This window comes from Sebastes umbrosus, chromosome 13 (assembly GCF_015220745.1).
Source record: "Sebastes umbrosus isolate fSebUmb1 chromosome 13, fSebUmb1.pri, whole genome shotgun sequence".
Lineage (NCBI taxonomy): Eukaryota > Metazoa > Chordata > Actinopteri > Perciformes > Sebastidae > Sebastes > Sebastes umbrosus.
This window is the reverse complement of record NC_051281.1, coordinates 30,656,645-30,678,271: the sequence shown is the minus strand read 5'-3', so window position 1 is coordinate 30,678,271 and position 21,627 is coordinate 30,656,645. Positions and strand designations below refer to the sequence as shown.

At 41.7% G+C, this 21,627-nt stretch overlaps 1 protein-coding gene across 1 annotated transcript; it reads left to right on the top strand.

Annotated features, from left to right (window-relative positions):
• Positions 1 to 1,783: 1,783 nt before the first annotated feature.
• Positions 1,784 to 20,408, top strand: LOC119499876 (serine/threonine-protein kinase pim-1-like). Its single transcript, XM_037789096.1, has 9 exons — positions 1,784 to 1,927; positions 2,013 to 2,060; positions 2,181 to 2,399; positions 2,628 to 2,808; positions 2,931 to 3,104; positions 3,220 to 3,376; positions 5,971 to 5,976; positions 6,245 to 6,248; positions 20,396 to 20,408. The coding sequence occupies exons 1-6, from the start codon at positions 1,814 to 1,816 to the stop codon at positions 3,309 to 3,311; spliced, it is 828 nt and encodes a 275-aa protein (XP_037645024.1). The 5' UTR covers positions 1,784 to 1,813; the 3' UTR covers positions 3,312 to 3,376; positions 5,971 to 5,976; positions 6,245 to 6,248; positions 20,396 to 20,408.
• Positions 20,409 to 21,627: the final 1,219 nt, after the last annotated feature.

Below are 21,627 nucleotides of genomic sequence, written 5' to 3'. Positions count from 1 at the left end.
TCTATAGTTTAGAAAGTCAACAAGAGATCCCACCGAGAGCATTGCAATGTGCTGTGGCCAGGAAAAACTCCCTGCGCTCTGGGTGGGCGGCCATCTGCCTCAACCGGTTGTGTTGAGAGAGAGAGAGAGAGAGAGAGAGAGAGAGAGAGAGAGAGAGAGAGGGGAGATGTACAGCAACCACAATAATAGCACAGCAGCTGTAATAACTAATAGAAATAGGACTAATAACAAAAATCAATAGCGGTGGATGTAAAAGAGTGATAATACAACTACATCGGAAATTAATAGCTGTAGTAATAATTGAAATATAACTAATAATACTAATAATAAAAAGGCTAATAATGATGGTAGTAGTGGGTGTCAAGCAGGCAGCAGATGCGGCAGCAGATGCAACCACAGTCCAGGTGTAATCCAGATCCAGGTGTAACCCTGATCCATGGATACCTGAGAGATGAGAAAGCACAAAGACTCCGGGGGAGAAATCAAGTTAGTAACAATGAATAGGAAATTAATATATACAGAAGGAGAGAGGAGCTCAGTGTGTCATAGGAAGCCCCCCGGTAGTCTAGGCCTATAGCAGCAGAACTGGGGGGCTGGTCCAAGGCAGCCTGAGCCAAACTTGGGCCAGCCCTAACTATAAGCATTATCAAAGAGGAAAGTCTTAAGCCTACTCTTAAATGTGGAGAGGGTGTCTGCCTCCCGGACTGAAACTGGGAGCTGGTTCCACAGAAGAGGAGCTTGATAGCCGAAGGCTCTGGCTCCCATTCTACTTTTGGAGACTCTAGGAACCTAAGAAACTCTAAGAAACCCCTTCCTGGCACTAGCCATTTGCATTTTGGCCTCAGCCGCCGTAGTTTTCCTACACTTGGCACACAGGAGGAATTGCAATTGACAACCTCGACACTAGATGCCGCCAACACTTCACACTCGCCCTTTAAATAACTAGCAATGCATGAGGACTTGGCTTGCCGATTCAAGTCCCTGCACAGACCAAGTACAGTCTGGAGTGTGGACCAGTAGTTGGACAGGGGCCAGTTCGCCTCTGAGGCACTGCTGAGGCGCCCTTGAGCAAGGCATCGAACCCCCAAATACTGCTCCAGGGTGCCACAGTATGGCTGACCTTGTGCCATGCCTATGTGGTATCTAGGAGAGGTGTACGAACAAATACATTTCCACTGCCTCGTGTAAAATTGTGTTGATTGACCTATAAATCTTCCTTTTTTCTTTCTTACAAATGATCTCAGCCCTTTAGAATTTGTCACTAATTTGTTTCTATGAAAACAATGTAATTAAAACTTTAAAGGTCCCATATCGTGCTCATTTTCAGGTTCATACTTGTATTTTGTGTTTCTACAAGAACATGTTTTCGTGCTGTAATGTTAAAAAAAAACTTTATTTTCCTCATACAGTCTGCCTGAATATACCTGTATTCACCCTCTGTCTGAAATGCTCCATTTTAGCGCATTTCAAGGGAATTGCAATGGAATTGCGTTGCTAGGCAACAGTTTGGGTCCATGTTTACTTCCTGTCAGCTGATGTTATTCACATACACTGCAACAGGAAATAAACGTGGACACATTTAGAATTTTCACATTTAAAACCATGTAATGGTCCAAATATTGTATATTTGTGACATCACAAATGGACAGAAATCCTAACGGCTTGTTTTAAAACGGACAATATCTGAATACGGGCTGTCTATTTCTCTGTTCTAGTAGAAACCCAAAATAAAAGTATGAACCTGAAAATGAGCATAATATGTCCCCTTTAAGTAACATGTAATTAATGCTCTTCACAACTCTATTAAACCTAAATGTTGTTTGTCTTTTTAGCTGCATTCAAGGCCAAATACAAACAACAGAAAAAGCTCGGCGATGGAGGGTGTGGTGCTGTGTTTGCTGGCTATCGCAAAGCAGATAATTTGCCTGTAAGTATTACATACACATTTTTGCACATACACACACACATACACAGTATGGACAGGAAGTGCTAACAAAGTTTGTGTCTCGTAGGTTGCCATCAAACACGTCCCAAGCGAGACTCAGTTCATCAAACACGTGGTGAGTTAAGATCTGCCGTATTCAACACGGCACTCTCTTATTGGTTGTATTATGGATGAATCCTGCTTCTCTTCTGTGGAGCTTCTCTCCCTCATCCTTCTCTTTGTTGTGATGTTTCAGGACGAGCATGGGAATACGTTCTCCGTGGAGGTGGCCGTCATGTTGAAACTGGCGGCCGATACAAGTGGCTCAGCGGGCTCCTCGGCACCTGTGTCCCTACTGGACTGGTATGATCTGGAACAGGAGCTGATCCTGGTGCTGGAGAGACCAGTCTCCTGCGTGGACTTGGCCACGTACATCTGCTCAAAGGGAGGCTCCTTAGAAGAGGAAGAGGCCAAGGTAAGCTGCTGGAGGATCCTTGTGTGTTTTAAACTTTGTACAGGAACTGGAGGGCTTATTTTGACCATCATTTCTATTCTTCATTGTACATTGTACTCACCAAAGTAATTACACTTCCACGTTGGCGTCACTTCTCAGACTCGGAGGTAGCCCACTGAGTAACAGCCATGAAGAAATGCCAAGGCACCCTACTCTCCGAACACTCATCTCTCTCTTTTTGTTTCTCAGATCATCCTGAAACAGCTGGTTGATGCAGCAATTGAGCTTCAGGATAAGGGCATCTTTCACCGGGACATCAAGGTGCAAAATATCTTGATCGAGACCGGCTCTGACCTCCCGCGAGTTCGCCTCATTGACTTTGGACTGAGCTGCTTCGTGAAGAGATGCTCCACTTACCAGCAATTCTACGGTAAGATGTCTAGCTTCTACTCCTGCTCTTCACTAACTTGCCCATCTGTGACTTTTACGTTTAAAGAAAGCTCCTCCTCCTCCTCCTCCTCACGGTCTCATCATTATGTCTGTATATTTTAGGTACCTTTAATCACATCCCTCCAGAGTTGTACAATAGTGACCGCTACAGGGCCGGCCCCACCACAGCGTGGCAGATGGGAGTGGTCCTGTATGAAACGCTCCACCGATACAGAGTTTTTGAGACCCTCTCGTTCTTCAAAAACAGTCTGAGATTCAGCCAGAGGCTGTCCAAAAGTAACAAAAACATACACAAACAAGTCAACACAGCCTAATCTGTTCATTTTAGTTCACATTCTGATAGAGCTCTGCAGCTGTCACCTTCATCTTTCTTCTCCTTCTTTCTCTCCAGATTGCAAGGATTTCTTGCAAAGCTGTCTGACTGAAGACCCCAAACAGCGCCTGACCCCGGAGCAGCTCAAGCATCACCCATGGCTCAGATAAACCAACCCGGAACACACACGTCCTCGCCATACAATACTGAAGTCATCCAAGTACTAATGCTGCATGCTCTCTCTCAAGCCTGTGATAGGCTGGCGAAAGAAGAACGTGAGGAACCGAGGCGACCAGCCTGTGATAGACTGGTGAGGTCGCCAGCCTGTGATGGCCTGGCGACCATGGACAGGTCACCGGCGTGTGTGCCCAATGTCAGCTGGGATGGGCTCCAGCCCCCTTGTGATAGGATAAGCAGTTACAGATGATGGATGGTTATTATTCATTGTTTGCCCTTTGTTTTGCAGATCCTGTAACACCCCCAGCCGTTCGAGGAGAGGGGATCTCTCTTTGAACTGCCTTTCCCGAGGTTTCTTCCCATTTTCCATCTGGCCTCAGGATTTTGGAGGAGTTTTTCCTCGTCTTCTTAGGGCGTTTTCACATTGGGTATGATTAATCCGTATAGATATGAAACAGTTTTGTATGTATACTGATTTTGGTGGAGACCGGCGGCGTTGAAAAAAGCCTGCCCTTTCAAAACTACTCGCTAACTGCTAACGTTACACGTGTTAAATAGCGATCCACTTCTGTGTTTTGGTACGGTTGGCTTTCACACCTGATGTGAACCGTACCCGAGTCCAAATGATCCGTACTCCAGACCATCTTTTCAAGTGGACTCGGGTACGGATTTGACGAACCGTGCCCCGAGTACGGTACGGTACGGAGCGTTCACACTAATCAATCGGACTGGACTTTGGGGACAAGTGGACTCGGATTCGGGCCCGGGTCCCTGATGTGAAAGCACCCTTAGAGAGCTTGGGCTGGGCAGGTTCTGCTCATATTCCAATTAGCCATTATTTAATGTGATATTTAATAGTGAGCTGTGAAAATAAACTTTAATTAAATTTAAACCCAATTAATTCATCTTTTCTTTAGACCACAGCAGGGGGACACAGCAGACAGAGTTTTGATCTCAAAACTCTGAAAGTCGTCAGTAGTGATTTGTTTACAGTTAAATGGTTGCTGTAGGCAACAGCAAGGCCTCCACCACGGTCCGTGCGCCTCGGAGCACGGCTGGTTTAAGGCATAGGCCTTAGAGGCGGTTGCCTAGGGTACCACCTTCTGGGGGGCGCTGGTCACCCTCTAAAAAATAAAATAAAAATAAATAAAAAATCATATCATACAAAGGTAATTAATAATAAACAGAGTATGTATTGAAGGGGTTGATAATCCTAACTATCATTTGCATGAGTGTGTTTCTGAGGATTTACAGCACACAAAACACAAAATGTTATCAAAAACTGCATGGGTTTTCCCCAAAACGGCATATGATTATCATAAAGTGGGCATGTCTGTAAAGGGGAGACTCGTGGGTACCCATAGAACCCTTTTACATTCACATATCTGGAGGTCAGAGGTCAAGGGACCCCTTTGAAAATGGCCATGCCAGTTTTTTGTGACCAGATTTTAGCCTAAATTTGGAGTTATTTATCGTCCTTCCCCCCCTTTCCTCATACTGTCTGCATGAATATACCTGTATTTACCCTCTATCTGAAATGCTCCGTTTTAGTGCATTTCAACGGAATTGCAACATAATTGCGTTGCCTGGCAACAGTTTGGGTCCATGTTTACTTCCTGTCAGCTGATGACATTCACATACACTGCAACAGGAAATAAACTGGGACACATTTAGAAAGTTTACGTTTAAAACCGTGTAATGATTTATATATTGTATATTTGCGACATCACAAATGGACAGAAATCCTAACGGCTTGTTTGAAACGCACAATTTCTGAATACGGGCTGTGTGTATTTCTCTGTATATTAAGCTCTTTGATACTTTCAAATATATATATATAATACTTTCAGTATTTATAAAGCACTTAAACCTGCTTTATAATATAAAAGACATGAAAATCTTACTTTTTACAAGATGGGACCTTTAAATGTACCTTTTCTATCTACAATAGCTTTCACTTAGACTAAACAAATTATAGGTGTGTTAATATCCAACACAACTAAATTCCAACTATATTTCCATAAATAATTACATCTTTTTGTTATCTTTTCTCTACTTAGTACATTTTTGGGATGGCATTCTTTTGGGTTGTATTTTGTCTGGAAAGCTTTCAGATCGTGTTAATTGAATGCTTCCTCAGGGCAAAAAACAGGGAAATTGATGGTTGACAGCTTTCCAACATGTGCCTGCACTTACACATATTTATCCAACACAGTGTGTTGCCAGATGATGTTGTGGAGTAATCCAACACATTTGTTGCAACACAATCTGTTTTTGAAGGAGTCCTCTGTGTGGTACCTCCCAATACACAGTAGCACTGGTCTCAATGGAAAAGTGGGGTCTGAACACAGCCTTAGATTAGACGAATGATGTTGGGTGACAAAGGAAGATTGTTGTCTGATGTATGTCTGAGCTGTTGAGCCTGAACACTCTAAACACAAGTCTTCTTCAGAGGACACAGGGCTTTGCCAGTCTGACTTTCTTTTCAAGTCAGGCTGGAAAAGCACACACTCCTCCGTGATATGCCGAGTACCACCAACAAACTGTCTCCAACAAGCCCAAGTAGCACCCTCGTTCTCAGTAGCATATGGCTAATAATGAACAAGTTGCTAAATAAAGTTGGTTAGCTTAGTTAACCTAGATGATTTACAGTATATTGTCCTGTCATACAGTAACTTGTCCTCACTGTACGGTGACCAGACGTCCCGGTTTGTCCAGGATTGTCCCGGTCTCAAGCTAGGTGTTCCGAATCCCGACAAATATCTGTAAAACACTCAATAGTCCTGGTTTTCACCACACTAACAATATTATACTTACATAGACATTAATCATGTTCTGTCCCACTCATTAATTAATGTGTGCGCACAAGATAAGTATATATGCAGAGAGCCAGCACAGCACACCTCGCTGCACTCTCTAACTAGAGTGACGTTGCTTGCTGTCAAGCCACAATTACGCACAAACTTGGCAGATCCGCTGGTTACATTTTGTGCAACCAGCATCAGACTGTTTAAAATAAAAATATAAATGATAATAAATTAAAATAACCACAGAACCCCCCGTGCTTATGTGCACATCAAACGTATTGTTTTGATTAATTATTCTACACAGTTCCTTCAGCGCATCATCAGGGGTGTAGGCGAAAAATTGTCACTTCAAACTTTTTGCTCTGCTTATTACTCCCTCAGGACCGTCCTTTCATGTCTTAGTTTCACCCGGTGTCTCCATCCTGGCCAAAATGTGGTCTGAGCTCCACATTTGCCACGGTCCGTGCAAAAGATGTTTGTGAGTGTGTATTTAAAGGATAGATTACAGTACTATACATTTTTATAAAATAAAAATCAATGCAAACAACTACAGTCCCTTTTTATAGAGCAGAAAGTTTGACTTTGAGCAGCAGAGACAATTCAATTCAATTCGATTCAATTTATTTTTATATAGTGTCAAATCATAACAAAAGTTATCTCAAAACACTTTTTATATAGAGCAGGTCTAGACAGTACTCGATAGTTTAGAGACCCAACAAGAGATCCCACCAAGAGCATTGCATTGGTATGCGCTGTGGCCAGGAAAAAGGGTTGGCGGTGTGGGGGAAGAGAGATGTACAGCAACCACAATAATAGCACAGCAGCTGTAATAACTAATACAAGTAGGACTAATAACAAAAATCAATAGTGATAATACAACTATCGGAATTAATAGCTGTAATAATAATAGAAATATAACTAATACTACTAATAATAAAAAGGCTGATAATAATTATGGTAGTAGTGGGTGTCAAGCAGGCAGCAGATGCAACGATCCACACAGGTGGACAACTGCAACGGTCTGCAGTGGAACAGGTTTATTTCTTTCAGTTGCGTACTATCTGGGTTGACCCCCTGCGTCTCCGCTGTGGCGGCCTAGGTTAAAAAGAAGTAGGTGAGCCGCAGCGACTAGCCGATTGGGATCAATGTGGTTGGGTCGATGTATTTTTTTTTTTTTACCTTTATTTATTCAGGGGGAGGTTGGTGGTTTGAAATGATTTGCTCAGTGGTGGCAATGAGGGAGGGGCAAGCGCTGCATTTCACTTTCCCTAACCAGATTTATCCTGCCGGTCTGGGGGATTGAATCGACGATCTTCCGGTCTCCAGCTCCCTTCTCTAACCTTTAGGCCACTGCCCCTATGTTATAGGCATTCATCAGGCCCCACGCACTGTACCCATAGAGTCCAGTAGAGGGCGGAGCCTGTGTGAGTTATAATGAAAGTTATGATACTGTAACACTAGCTCTATAAGCACAGGCCAGCCCCTTCCCCTAAAAATTCCTTCCCCACACAACTAAATTGCATCCTCAATTACATTTGGAAGGAAATGTATTTTGTAGCGGATTACGTTTGTCTTTTACGTATCACAAATACGAGCAACTGTGAATGAAAATACATTGAATTAAAATTTTATTGAATGATAATGGGTATAAAATGAGAAAAAGTCCACTACTGGTGGGCACAAACACCGGACTTTCCCCCGAGAGACATGTGGTTGCAGTCGTTTCCTGTGTTTTCGTTTTGTTTTTACGTAAATTTAAGACAAAATTACTAAGCCTAACCCAGTATTTTGGTTATGCAGTTTAGTTGTATGGGAATATAATTTTGTGGGAGACAGACAGAGCCCTCTACTGAGGGGGCCCTGTCGTTCCTACGGCAATCACTGAAGAGGGTGTGGTATTCACGTATTCAGGTAGGCACGTCCTGATTGACCGGCTACGTTTATGCAAATTTTCAGAGGGCAAATGCGTGCTCGTGATTGGAGGAGAGTGTTACAAATAGAGTCCAGTAGATGGCTCCACCTGTGGTTGTAGAACAAGGGTTACAATATCGTAACCTTCGTTTCTACTCCGAGTGAATGGTGCAACACAGCTAAGCTACGATAGCTTCCTCTAGTTTGGACTCTCCGGCTCTCAGTCCATTCAGAGATCAGCACTGTCAAGAAGGCTTACTATTGGTCAACGGGGAAGTTTCCCTCTGCCTCACCTAACTATCCCCCAGCTGTGGAGGTTACTGTATGGTGGATCAAAATCAATACAGGACAAGATGAATTAATTCCACACCTCACTAATGATAATTTCCTCATGACCACAGGTAAATTCATGAACTAGTTGAAGACAAACATTATCTACAGTATATATATACATATATATACAGCATGTACTCTAAGTGAGAGTATACATGCAAGACATTTGACATCAATGAAAATCAAAGCCCTATCTCTTAAGCCAGCATTCACAGGAATGAGTGACCTTCATCAGTCTCACCCACACACACACACACACACACACACATTTGATAACATCTGATTAGCTTAAGAGTGCCTCCCACTTTGCCTGTAATTAATTCAACAGCACTTGGAGGGGAAGTAGTCCTGTTAAAGCCAAATCTTCTGCACCATTTAACCGGATAATGGCAGAGATTTTTATGATGTTTTTATTAAAGGGCGACCTTGGTTTTCAAGGTGTTGGCAGCTGCCGTAGAGAGCTGAGATGGGGAGTGACCAAATAACGCGTGCATGGTGTCAACTTCATTTTGATGGAGCCGATGATTCAGAAAATTCAGTGTCACCTCACTTCGTTAAGTCTACGTATATAAATATACACACCACAAACATACAGAATAATACCCCTGGCCCTGAGTACTGATCTGCCTCTTATAATATAAAGCAGCATGAATAACTGAGACTTATCATAGGATTCAAGCTTTGAATTATACAAATGGGGACAAAGGCGCACACATTTAGACAGTGCTGCACCCGGTTGTATCAAGCCCCAGAGGAAGAGTGCAGGGCTTTGAAGTAAATTTTCGTATTGGCCAAACAGCAGTACTACAACTTCCATATTGGTCCTTTGGGCCCAAAAAGACTTTTTCCCATAGACTTACATTGGGAAAGAGACGTCTGTAACTCTGTGGATATTTTTTTTTAGGTAAATCAACTTCCAAGTATGAACACTCTAATAGCCCTTATTTAAATCATTAGGTCCTAAATGTTGTAAAAATGCACTAATAGCTGAATCCAGAGTTAATTCCCTCTTCTGTTCATGTGAATGAGCCCCAGACCGAGGCTGGAGCGAGGGCTGGGAGGCGGGGTTAAAGGAAACACTACTGCGCCTGCTCTACGGACCCAATGATTTCAGAAGATCGCCGGAATTTCCAGGTACTTTATCACTCAGAAGTCGAGCCATTTTGACTTCATGCGCCACTAAGCAACTCTCATAGGAATGAACGGGAGCCTGCCTACAATGCTGTATACAGTTCTCTTTAAACATCCCTGGGTTGTACACACAAAAAGTGACAGAAGTAGTTGTGTGAAGAATGAAAAGGGAGCTTGAGAGAGTTCAGACCCTGCCAACTTTCACACCTCCACACGTATCACTGGGACGGTTCAGATGCTGTTAGACGATCTGACAAGCACTTTATTTGAAGCATTCCGAGGCCTTTACAAGACACACTGTTTGGCCCCAATTACCCTTGTCCTTTCAAGTGTCTCACATCAGAATAAAATCCAGATGCAATTTAAAACAATTTAATTCACACTTAGCCAGATCACAAATCTGATTGCAATATGTCTTAGTTTTTCCAGGCTAACATGCAAATCAGGGTTGACCCTTCTCCAGACCACTCCAAAGGGTGGTGGTAATGCCGCGTTCAATATTCAAGTTGTAATTACAACTGGGAAACTCTGACTTTTCTGAAAACCCTGATTAGTCTATATCCAACTTAGCAATTAATAATACAGAAGTGCCTGGAACCCAAGTAAAACATAGCTGTCTTACATCAGCCAAAGTCCAACATTTAATGCAAATAAATTCAGATTTTAATGTGGTAGTGTTATATTATTAATGCACAGTATTTTTGTTAACTTACATGTATTACCATCTCTACCATCCATCCCATATTGCATGGCCTAATGCACTTGGAGCTGTAACTGCAAAAAATGCCATAGGAAGAATAACTTGTGCATTTACAACCCATTCTCACTCCCAGCTCATCAAACACTGCTGATTGGGCAGCGCCCCTCGGCATATGAAACCGTCACACGGACGTACCCTTTAGGACCGGGCTTTCAACTAACTCCAATGTAAACCCACCCATGGCGTTATTTGGCGGTTGGAGCAAGTGACGTAGTGTTAATAGTGAGAAAGTATGCTAAGGGCGGGCGTGAGGGGCGGTGTAAGGGTCAAACAAACACAAGACTTTCAACCAGAAGACCGGTGTTTGTGTCCCGTTTGAAACTAAAAGTAACGTTGACTTATTTTGTCACGTACGTCGTTAGTCACGTGACTCGTTATCGTAATAATAATATCGTAAATCATGTGAGTTGCTAATTACGTGAGTCGTTAGTCACGTAAGTCGAGTCAGTGAAGTTAACGTCAACCACGACCGTTTCCTAACCTTACCTAAGTGGTTGTGTTGCCTAAACTTAAATTGCTTTGAAAACGGAACTTTATTTTGAAAAGACACTATGCATGTAACGAGCATATCTTGGCACGCCATCCCCGGTCTGTGCAAAAGTAACGCAAGAGGGGTACCCCGTGCGTCGGTATTTGATGAGTTGGGAGTAAGAATATGTTGGCATTTAAGCAATTTAGTTACAACAACAACAGTTTAGATTGCTGATAACTATCCGCAAGCTAAGGCAAACACTTGGATGAATTAGAATGAATTAGATTCAAGGACTATGAACTAGACAAATGTTTTATCGTTTTCACCAGCTCGAATTCACGTTGCTCCCTCACCCATACAGATCAATGCTCTCTCATCCACACAGATCATTCAGTGACTGAACTGATCAGGGATCAGATAAATATCAAAGGCGACAGACCCTGCAAAAGGCTATTTCCATGGATCGCATACTGACGTAGTTACACCCGGGAGGAGTAAAGATAACGTATGCATCTTGGAGAGATGGATGCATTTATTCAATTTCTGTCTCTGGATTATAATCTGTCTTGAATTGCCTTTTGGGTGCATTTATAATTGGCTTTTTTTAGGCATTTTTATGCCTTTATTAAAGATTATGACAATAGAGAGATGACAGGAGAAGGATCAGAGGGATGCCATTCAACAAAGGTCACCGATTGGACTCGATTTAGGAATGATGCAATTCATGGTCAGCGTTTAATCCCTAAACCATGGGGAGTCCCACACTTGGCTGTGTTGATATTAGATGTGACATGTACTGTATAAAACGCACAAAAAGAACACGTGCATTACTTTCCAAGAATAAAACTATTATTTAGTTAAAAGAATGTGCCATGATAATACTGTATGTTTCAGTGGCTTTCCAGGGAAAAGAGATTCAATCCTCATACTGACAACCACAGCGAAATAACGTGTTTTGCCAAAGGCTGCATATCTCGTCTGTACTGACTGTGCCAGACTGTGTGACTCTGAGATCCAAGATCTAATTGGCTCTTTTGATGATACAAAAGGCTATGCCCCTAACAAGTGTAACCTCAATGATGATATTGCACAATATAATAACTATGCTTATAGCTCTTTTCCTGGCCTCGCCCACATACCGTTGACTAAAGACAGCATCTTTTCACCTCTCTGGCAAGTGGCCAGTATAGGAAATGGCCAAGCCATCAGTGGTGAGAAAAAGTTAAGCTGACTTTAGTGCGGCCAAGCAGACATGTGGCTCCGGCTTCCAAGATCACGGTGACAGTTTCTGGTCCCTGGAGGGTCAGGGCAAGAGCAGGCAGCGTATCTGTGGGAGAGTGGAGGAGGACTAGACCTCCTGAGACAATTGCTGCTGAATGGACATCTTGCTACCTTGATAAAGCTTATTTGTCTTATTTTTTATAATATGCTGATTGTTTATTGTATGCACCAAACAGCAGTGATACCCTTGTGTGAATAACCTACTTGGCAATAAAGCCTATTCAGATTGTGTGAACACAATTTATATGGCCTCATAAACAACTGGTTATAAAGCCTGGAAAGCAAAGAATAAACAATAGGAAATTCAGGTTAACAGCTAACAAACATATATACAGTATATCCCTACAACAATCTATTTGTATGCCATTTGGAATCCCCCACTAAACATAAGACGTGTCAATAGTCTTAACTCTCAGTCTACACTGACACACCAACACATTCTCACTCCCAACTCGCCAAATACCGACGTCTGGTCTGTGGCCCTAAACTTTGAGCTATGACGCTCTACGTACCCCTCTAGCGTTAGCTTTAGAAGCGTCAGGGACGGCGTGTCAAAAATAAACTTCCGTTTTCATAGGAAGTTAGGTTTAGGCAACACAACCACTTAGTTAGGGGTAAGGAAAAGATTGTGATTGATGTTAACTTGACTAACGAATTACATGACCCACAGGACTAATGGCACTAACTAGTCACATGACTAATGTAGCACTGTAGGTATTTACAGATAGCTAGGACCAGTTCTAGGTTCTGAGGAACAGTTTATAACTAGCACTCAAGAATAACAGACCACAGACCAAGAAGTAAGTTTGAACTGCCGGCTTATTTATATAAGAAGTTAGTAGTACACATACACATTAATTGGTACCAAGATCACATATTTCACACACCACACAGGAATTGTGCATTTAAATCCCTGGAAACCATTGAAAATAAAACCCCAAATCTCAGAAAACATGTATTTCTCCCTATACTATTTCACTCTGGTTTGATTTAAACCTGTTTAAGTTCAGGAGATTTTTTCAACTTAGGCGCCTTTAAGTTGTATTTTAGTTTCTTGTTTTTCTTTAAGTTGACTCAGTACTAAGTTCTCATTTTTATCTCAGTCAGCCCTTTTCATGAGCTTAGTTATATTTCTCTATAGTTCACTTAACCATTAAGTGAATGAATTACAGTAACACAACCTCTTTGTATTACCAATTTGGCACATAATAAATTTAAATAATATACAGTTTAACACAGAATCAAGACATGAAACCAAAAATATTCCATGATCAATTTGTATGATCAATAAACCACATTTTCACAACTTCTTGTGTAATCAGTCCTTTTGTTAAGTCCTTTAGAAGGCCAAATGAACTCCACTTCATATTGCAGCGAAATACTGAAGGTTTAGTCCTACCACGATCAAGGCCTATGAATCAATGTCCTTATCTGTGAAGTGTAGGTTGGTTTTGCAGAAGCAGACGCACATCCAACTGGATGTCTCCTACGGGTGGCTCGCCATCTTAATTCTCCAGCTTCGGTGTGTAAACACCAAACGATCCTCTCAACTAAAAAACCTGTCCTGTTGTATAACGGTGCAATACACAGAACAATAATTTAGTCTTACATAGTTTATGAAAATGAAGTACTTGAGGAGGACTAACACCTGAATACAGGTTAATGGTTAACATAATCTGTACCGCAACCAAAAAATGGCGGCTTTCACCTCACTTTACTAGCAAGAATACTTGACCGTGCCTGTTGCATGTAGCTTCTCAACTTGCTTTACACAAAGAAAACACACTAAATGCACATCATAAAATGTGTCCACAGTGTCTGAGCTTAGCTACTGGCCATGTCTGCTACACATTCAGCTTTAAAACCAGGAAATAGCTAATGCTAACTGACACGGTAAAAAAACAGTAACTCAACAAATCCTCGTTCAACTCTCAAACAAAAGAAACAGAATCCAGCAACGTGGACAGAAGGTGAACACAAAAATGGAAAGAAAACTCATAAAACATGCTTCTTTACTCTTATTTTCCTTCTCTTATCATTGGTTCCTGACTCCTCTTTCGCTCGTCTCTTTGCTCTGCTATTCTCTCTCTAATTTCCACCAGCAAGCAACGCTACAGTTGCACTGATTGTCTGTTTCCACTGCACCTGTTTAAAGGAACAGTATACAAAGTTAAATATAAAAATCAACCATGTAAACTACAATTATGACTGTAAATGTTAATTAACTTAATAACAAATATCATTTAATTTGCTTACATTGTATTTATTTGTTTAACCTTTTATTTGCTTAAGGTTATATTAACCTAGGTTACACTAACAACTGAAGTTTTTTAGTTTGACATTGGCTAAAAATAGCGTTCTCCTTGAAAGTCCTGTGTTTTGTTTGACTACACACTACGTCAGTTGCTCTGACCGTCTAATAACGCAGCAGGTGGGTTTACATTGGAGTTAGTTGAAAGCCAAGTGTGTTGCATACAGTTGCTAAAGGGTGCCTCCGTGCGTCAGTGTCCGATGCCGAGGGGCAATGACCAAGCTGCGGTATTTGACGAGTTGGGAGTGAGAACGGGTTGGACATACAAGTGGACCGCATTCCTCACTTCAAATTAAAAAGTATGACTTACCGAGACTTGCCTGCGTGGCTTGTTAGTAAGCTTTCATTGACCCGGGGCTATTCATAAGATGGGCTCCCCGATAGGACCAGCTCATGGTCTCCTGTGCCTGTCTACCTGCCATCTCACGCATGAGTCTCCCAACGTGATGCCTCGCTAGATATGCTCCCCTGAGTTGCACTGACAGGTCATCTTTCATGGGGAGCCACTTGAGTGTCAGCTGGAAATCAATTGCCGAAGACGTTGGCTGCCTCATGCTTGGTGACACATGCTCCAGAGCGACTCGCTGTGTTCCAAAACCTTATTTCATCAAAGTCTGTCCAGTCTGTTGGTGGCCAGTGACTGCATGTAGAGTCAGGTATAGGGAACAATCAGGCCTCCCTGTGTGTGTGTGCGTGTGTGCGTGCATAAGTGTAAGAGATGTTTTAAACCATACTTAGAGAAAATATATGATCATTTCAGGAGTGCATTAAGAAGAGAGACATGGAGAGAGAGATATGGTAGGAACGCAGTCAGAAAGCAAATTAGGCGTAAACTGGCATTTATGCAGTGAAGTAAACACCTGGTAAAGGAAGAGAGCTTCATATTTCGAACTGGAATATCGGACAGGGCAGAGATGTTGCATTGGTATAAAAGGAAACTATTTTATTTAACCTTCAGATGTAGGTGTATTCAACATTTCTGTTTGGTATTGGCCATATCTCAGACAGCACACTGAGTAATGTCATGTGCCAGGGGCAGTGCAGACTTTTACTGGCCATGAAAATTTCTCCAAGTAGCAAAATCTGTCAATCCAGACCCATTACGTCCCGTGAGACCCAGCTCTGTCTTCTGTCCTTCCTCCCGGCCCCTCTGCTAGCAGGAACACAGGGGTCATTGCGCTGCAACAGTCACACAGATCAATGTAACCGAGTGAAGTGCCTCGGGTTATTGTCATTGTGAGTCACATCATTCACAGGTGAAATTATTGCAGATGTTTTGTGGACAGTGCTTCTTGCTTCCTAGGAATATCCCCTTGGCTTAGATTGATACAGTCCTGGGAGCTGAATTTGTGATGGTGAGGCTGGATACAGGCTGCCTCTTTGGCTGCCATGAACATCCGAACCACTTAAAGGTGCAGTGTGTAGAATCTGGCGGCATCTAGCAGTGAGGTTTGAGATGCAACCAACTGAAACTTCTCCTGTGTGCCAAGCATGTAGGAGAACTACGTTGGCCAATGCAAAAATGTGAATGGCCCTATGTAGAGCCAGTGTTTGGTTTGTCCGTTCTAGGCTACTGTAGAATCGGTGGCGGCCGGCTTCGTGAAGAGGACCTGCTCCGTATGTTGATATAAACGGCTCATTTTAAGGGAACGAAAACACTACGATTCTTATTTTCAGGTGATTATACACTACAGAAAACCCACTTATTAATATCATATTCCCTCTCTGCAAATAGTTCCCCCCCATATATTACACTCTGTACCTTCACAATATATAACTCAGTGTTTGTTTTTTGTTTTGTTTTTTTCTGGAAAAAATCTAGCAGCAACAGTTGTCATTTCAGCCGGCAAATGAGAGGACTGCTGTTGTCTTTCGTCAAGGACCCATTATTAAGAATGTTGGTTGCATCTGAAATTCCACACTAACACGCTATTTATTACACTAAAACAGTATGTGAGATATTTTAGTATGTCCGAAACCTTAGTATGAAACCAGTAGTACGCGAATTGCATACTATTTCCGGTGAAATATTACAGTATGCAACGTTGGACACTACGGAGGCATAAATATCCCACAACGCAATGCGGTAGTGACGACAACGTTCGTAACGGACGTTGATGGACAGCTCTGTAACATCAATAACGCTTCAAATTAACTGTAAGTATAAGATTTCACTTTGCTAGGCGTCATATATATTTTAAATTAATTCAGACTTTGATTCTCACAAAATCGTCACTGTGGTCACATGAGGTTGGCACGGGTTACCGTGGTTACACATGTCCAATTGTCAAAGAGGCTCTCTTAGGAAGAGATAAATTACTGCTCAGTGCGTCCGAAGAGATACATACTACTGTTTATTCACACAAAAGTATGTTGAACGTCAGTACATTGAGTATTTAGTGCGTAGTATGCGATTTCGGACAAAGCAATTGAGTGGTAAATATGCCACTTATTACTGTTAACTGCATATGTGGTCTTCTCGAATAGAAAGCTCAACAGGCGTAGCAACAGTACCTAAGGGGGGAAGGGCTTAGCAAAGTAAGTAAGTAAGTAAGTAAGTAAAGTTTATTTGTATAGCACCTTTCACAGATACAAAATCACAAAGTGCTTTACATTAATAAAAAAGACATTAATCAATATTAAAAGTAGCGATGACAAGCGCAGGGCTGTCAAGCTAAAAACACAACAAAACAAACAAATGAGGACAAAGACACATAAACAGGTCACAAATACAGTCAAGAAAAGGCCAATAAATGCAATAAATAAAGTGGAGTTGTTATTCAGACGAATGAACAAAAGCCTGTCTAAATAAAAACATTTTCAGCTGCTTCATCAAAATGTCACAGGACTCTAGGGATGGCAGCGATAGAGAGTCTAAGGATCGCAGCGATAGAGAGTCTAGGGATCTAAGCGAAAGAGAGTCTAGGGATCGCAACGATAGGGGGATGGCATTCCATAAGTTGGGTGCGACAGCTTGAAAGGCACGGTCACCTCGGGTGTTATAGTGGGTTCGGGGGACTGCCAGAAGTTTTTGGTCAGAAGACCTAAGAGCCTGATTAGGTGTATAAGGCAGGAGGAGGTCAGTGATGTACTGGGGTGTTTGACCAAGCAAGGCTCTAAAAGTTAGCACCAGTATTTTAAAATGGATAAGAAATTTGATTGGAAGCCAGTGCAGAGAGTATGAAATAGGGGTGATATGGGATCTCTTGTTGTGTCTAGTTAAAAGATGAGCAGCTGCATTTTGAACGGTTTGAAGACGGGTCAAAGACGTTTGATTTAGACAGGTAAAAAGGGCGTTACAATAATCTAAACGAGAAGAATAAAAGCATTAATAATCATCTCCATCTCCACCTTCGTCACCACAGATCTTTATTTAGCTATGTTCCTCAGTTGGAAGAAGCAAGAGCGACTAAGCTGGCTGAAATGGTTGTCAAGCGACAGGGATTGGTCAAATATGACACCTACATTTCGGAGCTTATGTTGAACACAAGCACTTAAAGACCCCATATACTGTTTTATAACTGGAATTTGGTTTTCAGGCGCAATTATAAGGGCTTCAGTCTTTTTGGTAGTTAGCTGAAGGTAGTTGTCAGCCATCCAGATCTTGATGGCATCCAGACATTCAATTAAAACGGAGGGTTGGGTCTGTTGGGTCAGTTGAGTCTATGACTGATACATGAACACTTTACAGTGATTTGCCATATGCATTAGCCCAACCATACAGTTATAAAGTAGAAGAATCAATTAGAATTCACCACAATGCAGAGAAATATCATATAAAGGCACATCAGTTTGTTCTCAAGGCAGACAATTATGTGAAATATCTTCTTGGGTGATGAGCTAGCAGCCTCCCCACCTCCACTGAACCCCATGGCTTTGGGGCTAGAAGAATACACACACTGAAATGAGATGTGGAGCACTGTTACTCGATGCAGGATTCTGTAAATCTGCTCATCCCTCAGCCATGTACAAAAACTATATTGACTGTGAGCCTGCAGAGCCATTTGCCCAGTCCTGGTAAGTTGCTACTGTGAAATGAAATCTGTAAAGCGACTGAGTGCCTGAAGCAGTAAAGTTTTTTTTTTTCTTTTTTAAAGTGCACCAGTGCCTTTGTCACAGAAGTTTGGATGTAATTGATGTGATGCACTTTATAGCTTATTTGTAGGAGGCAACTGTGTGCATGTGTTTGTTAGTGTCTGTGTGTGTGTTACACAGAGAGAAAAGGCGGTCAGCCAGGGGAAGTATTTCTGTGTGCGAGCCATAATTTGACCGAGGATAATGCCCCACAGATGAATCAATTAGATGGAGGTTTGCATTGGCCTTTACTTGGCTCACACCACTGGCAACAGCAAAAGCTCTGAGCAGTAAAATTAAAAGAGCAATTCTTATATGTGGTTTATGCCTTCTGTCATTAGTGTTCGTACTGTAGATGAAACAAGTGTTGGAATAGAGATGACAGGGGTAGTATCTGAAGCAACACACTGTAGAAAACCGCAGTTTCTGATGTTTTAAGCCTTGAATTTGGTTAATGGAACCCCACAAATTCAAATTTATGCAAAATTTGTCCCAACATCTTAGTCCAATGATGTCTAAATATAAAAAAATTCCAAGTAAGCAGTAGAAGTTCATATACAGAGGTGAAAATGCCATATTTACAATTGTGTAGATAGACCGTGTGCACAGGTGTCTGACCGCAGGACAGGAATTAAAACAAAAGTCCATGTTCATGATGGATTTGTTCTGTTGTAACCTAGATTTTAGAGGTATGCATCAGTATGCGTATACACAATATAATGTAATGTCTCAACCCAATCTAATGGGAAGGCGTATAAATAGCACAACATTACAAGGACATCCTGCATGTCATGAGAGCGCATTTTAGCCGTTTTGCACATCATTTTTACCCATCGCAACAAATCTAGAGTAACGGCAATCAGTTTTAGGTTTAGGCAACAAAAGCACTTAGTGGACTTTGGGACTCATCACTCAAGATGGCGACAGAACCATTGACTCAATTACCCAGGGACCTCCAGTTTTCACCATGACAAAACCAGATAGCTTTCTTTGTTCTCTCTCCTCCTCTGACCTCCACAGCAACAACAGCAGCAGCTGCTGCAGAAACAGCTCTCCTCAGTTCTTAGCTATGGCCTGCTAACAGCAGATTTAGCCTCCACAGAACTTCTCTTAGGCAGAGGATGCAAGATCCTGCCTTTAAAGATTCCTGCTCAGCCTCAGTACGCACTGCTAACCCAGAGTAAACAAGTTTAGAACCAGCAGCTGACACAAAGCCTGCCAGCTAACATTAAAAGTAACAGGAACAATTATTGAATTAATTATACAATTAATTAGTGATCAGATTTCCAAATTGATAGTTTAGAATAATATGAGATGATTTCTATGAGAACACATCGATTGGCTGTCGTTTCCCCTTTGTTTAGACGGTGGTACCCCATGAGTTGATTTAATGTCAGTTCAATCATGTTATTGAACATAATTTTAATTTGATAATTACTAATTACATTTGATAGCCATTTTAATGCTTTTGAGCTACTGCACCAACATAATTTTGGTGCCATCTTTAATATTAATATATATTGAGAATTTATTAATATCTATTTTATTGATATCAATTATGATCTTTGCTAATCTATTTGCTAATAACAGACCAGCTCCTTTCTGCGTCCCCAACATTTAGGTTTAGGAAAAACATTATTGTCGGGCTTAAAATAATTATTTAAACTAAGTAAAATATGTATGGAGTAACAGAAGTATGGGAAAACACATCACAAACGTCACTAACAGTAACTTCTAAATAACTCAACGACACTTTGGGAACATGAAACCGGTCATGAAACCGGTTCTCCTGGTTGAACCGGTCTCCTGGTTGAAAAGTCCTGTATTTGTCGGACCCATCCACCTCCCCACCCACCAACCATAAAGAGTCCTCTCTCGCTTTTTATTCTATGTCTCTCTCGCCTTTTTATTCTATGTCACCAGCTCTGAGCTTAGCATTTTTTTTGCATTTATATTACAGTCAATGCAAACTACAGGCATACAAATGACACGCCGAGAGCAAGAACGTGTTCTTTATTGCACGCAAAATTACTTGCAAATGACCGTGTCTTTCATACGCCATTAATGCGCCGGGGCTGAATATCTATGTATGTGATTTGCGTGTGTGTGTGTGTGTGTGTTGAAACATTTTCAAAGAACAAAGTTAAGCTACACAAGTGCCTTGTATCATAAAGCTCCTTTACTCCCCACAAAGATTGCAAGCTGTAATATTTTTTTACATTCCCTTCCTAAGATTTCAAACGCATTACTAATTTTCTCATGGTACAGATCAGGAGAAACCAGCACACACTACCATACAATGCTCGTTTCACAGCCAAGTAATAAGCGATTTACTGCAACCCACACTTAATTGCCACATGCCAAGATGGCCTAAATGAAGAACTTAGGTATTCGCTGTTTAAAGCCCCAGACACACCAGGAACGCGTCGGGTGGTTAACACCAGCTGCGTTTCAGCTGCGTGTCTGCCGCGTTCCTGCTGCTGCTGTCAGCCCTTTCTTTCTACATAGAGTTTGCCTTTTAATGGCCATTTCATTACGTTATAAATGTCATTTATATTTATTTTAGACAGAGAAATATGCATTTTGGCATATTCCAGTCTCGCTTTTTTATGATTTGGTGTCCTCCTTGGTCGTCTTCCATTAAGTCCACTTTGGCTCAAACAGCGACGGATGGTGCGATCTAACACTGATGTACCTTGACCTTGGAGATCACCTCTAATCTCTTTGGAAGTTGTTCTGGGCTCTTTGGTTACCATTCGTATTATCCGTCTCTTCAATTTGTGATCAATTGTCCTCTTGTGGCCGCGTCCAGGGAGGTTGGCTACAGTCCCATGGACCTTAAACTTCTGAATAATATGTGCACTGTAGTCACAGGAACATCAAGCTGCTTGGAGATGGTCTTATAGTCTTTACCTTTAACATGAAGGCTATAATGTTCTTTCTGATCTCCTGAGACAACTCTCTCCTTAGCTTTCTGTGGTCCATGTTCAGTGTGGGTACACACCATGATACCAAAACAGCACAGTGACTACTTTTCACCCTTTAAATAGGCAGACTGACTGATTACAAGTTTGAAGACACCTGTGATGCTATTTACAGGACACACCTTAGTTTAACATGTCCCTATGGTCACATTATTTTACATCTTTTCTAGGGGTACCATCATTTTTGTCCAGGCCAGTTTCATTAGTTTGTTTTTTAAAATGATTCTGTGAACCACAATTCAAAA

Bases quoted from the DNA above. Each gene is read 5' to 3' on its own strand.
- LOC119499876 (XM_037789096.1), top strand. From the start codon at position 1,814: ATGTTGTTTGTCTTTTTAGCTGCATTCAAGGCCAAATACAAACAACAG. The intron at 1,928-2,012 runs GTAAGTATTACA...TGTGTCTCGTAG, and splicing joins GCAAAGCAGATAATTTGCCT to GTTGCCATCAAACACGTCCC. The intron at 2,061-2,180 runs GTGAGTTAAGAT...GTGATGTTTCAG, and splicing joins CTCAGTTCATCAAACACGTG to GACGAGCATGGGAATACGTT.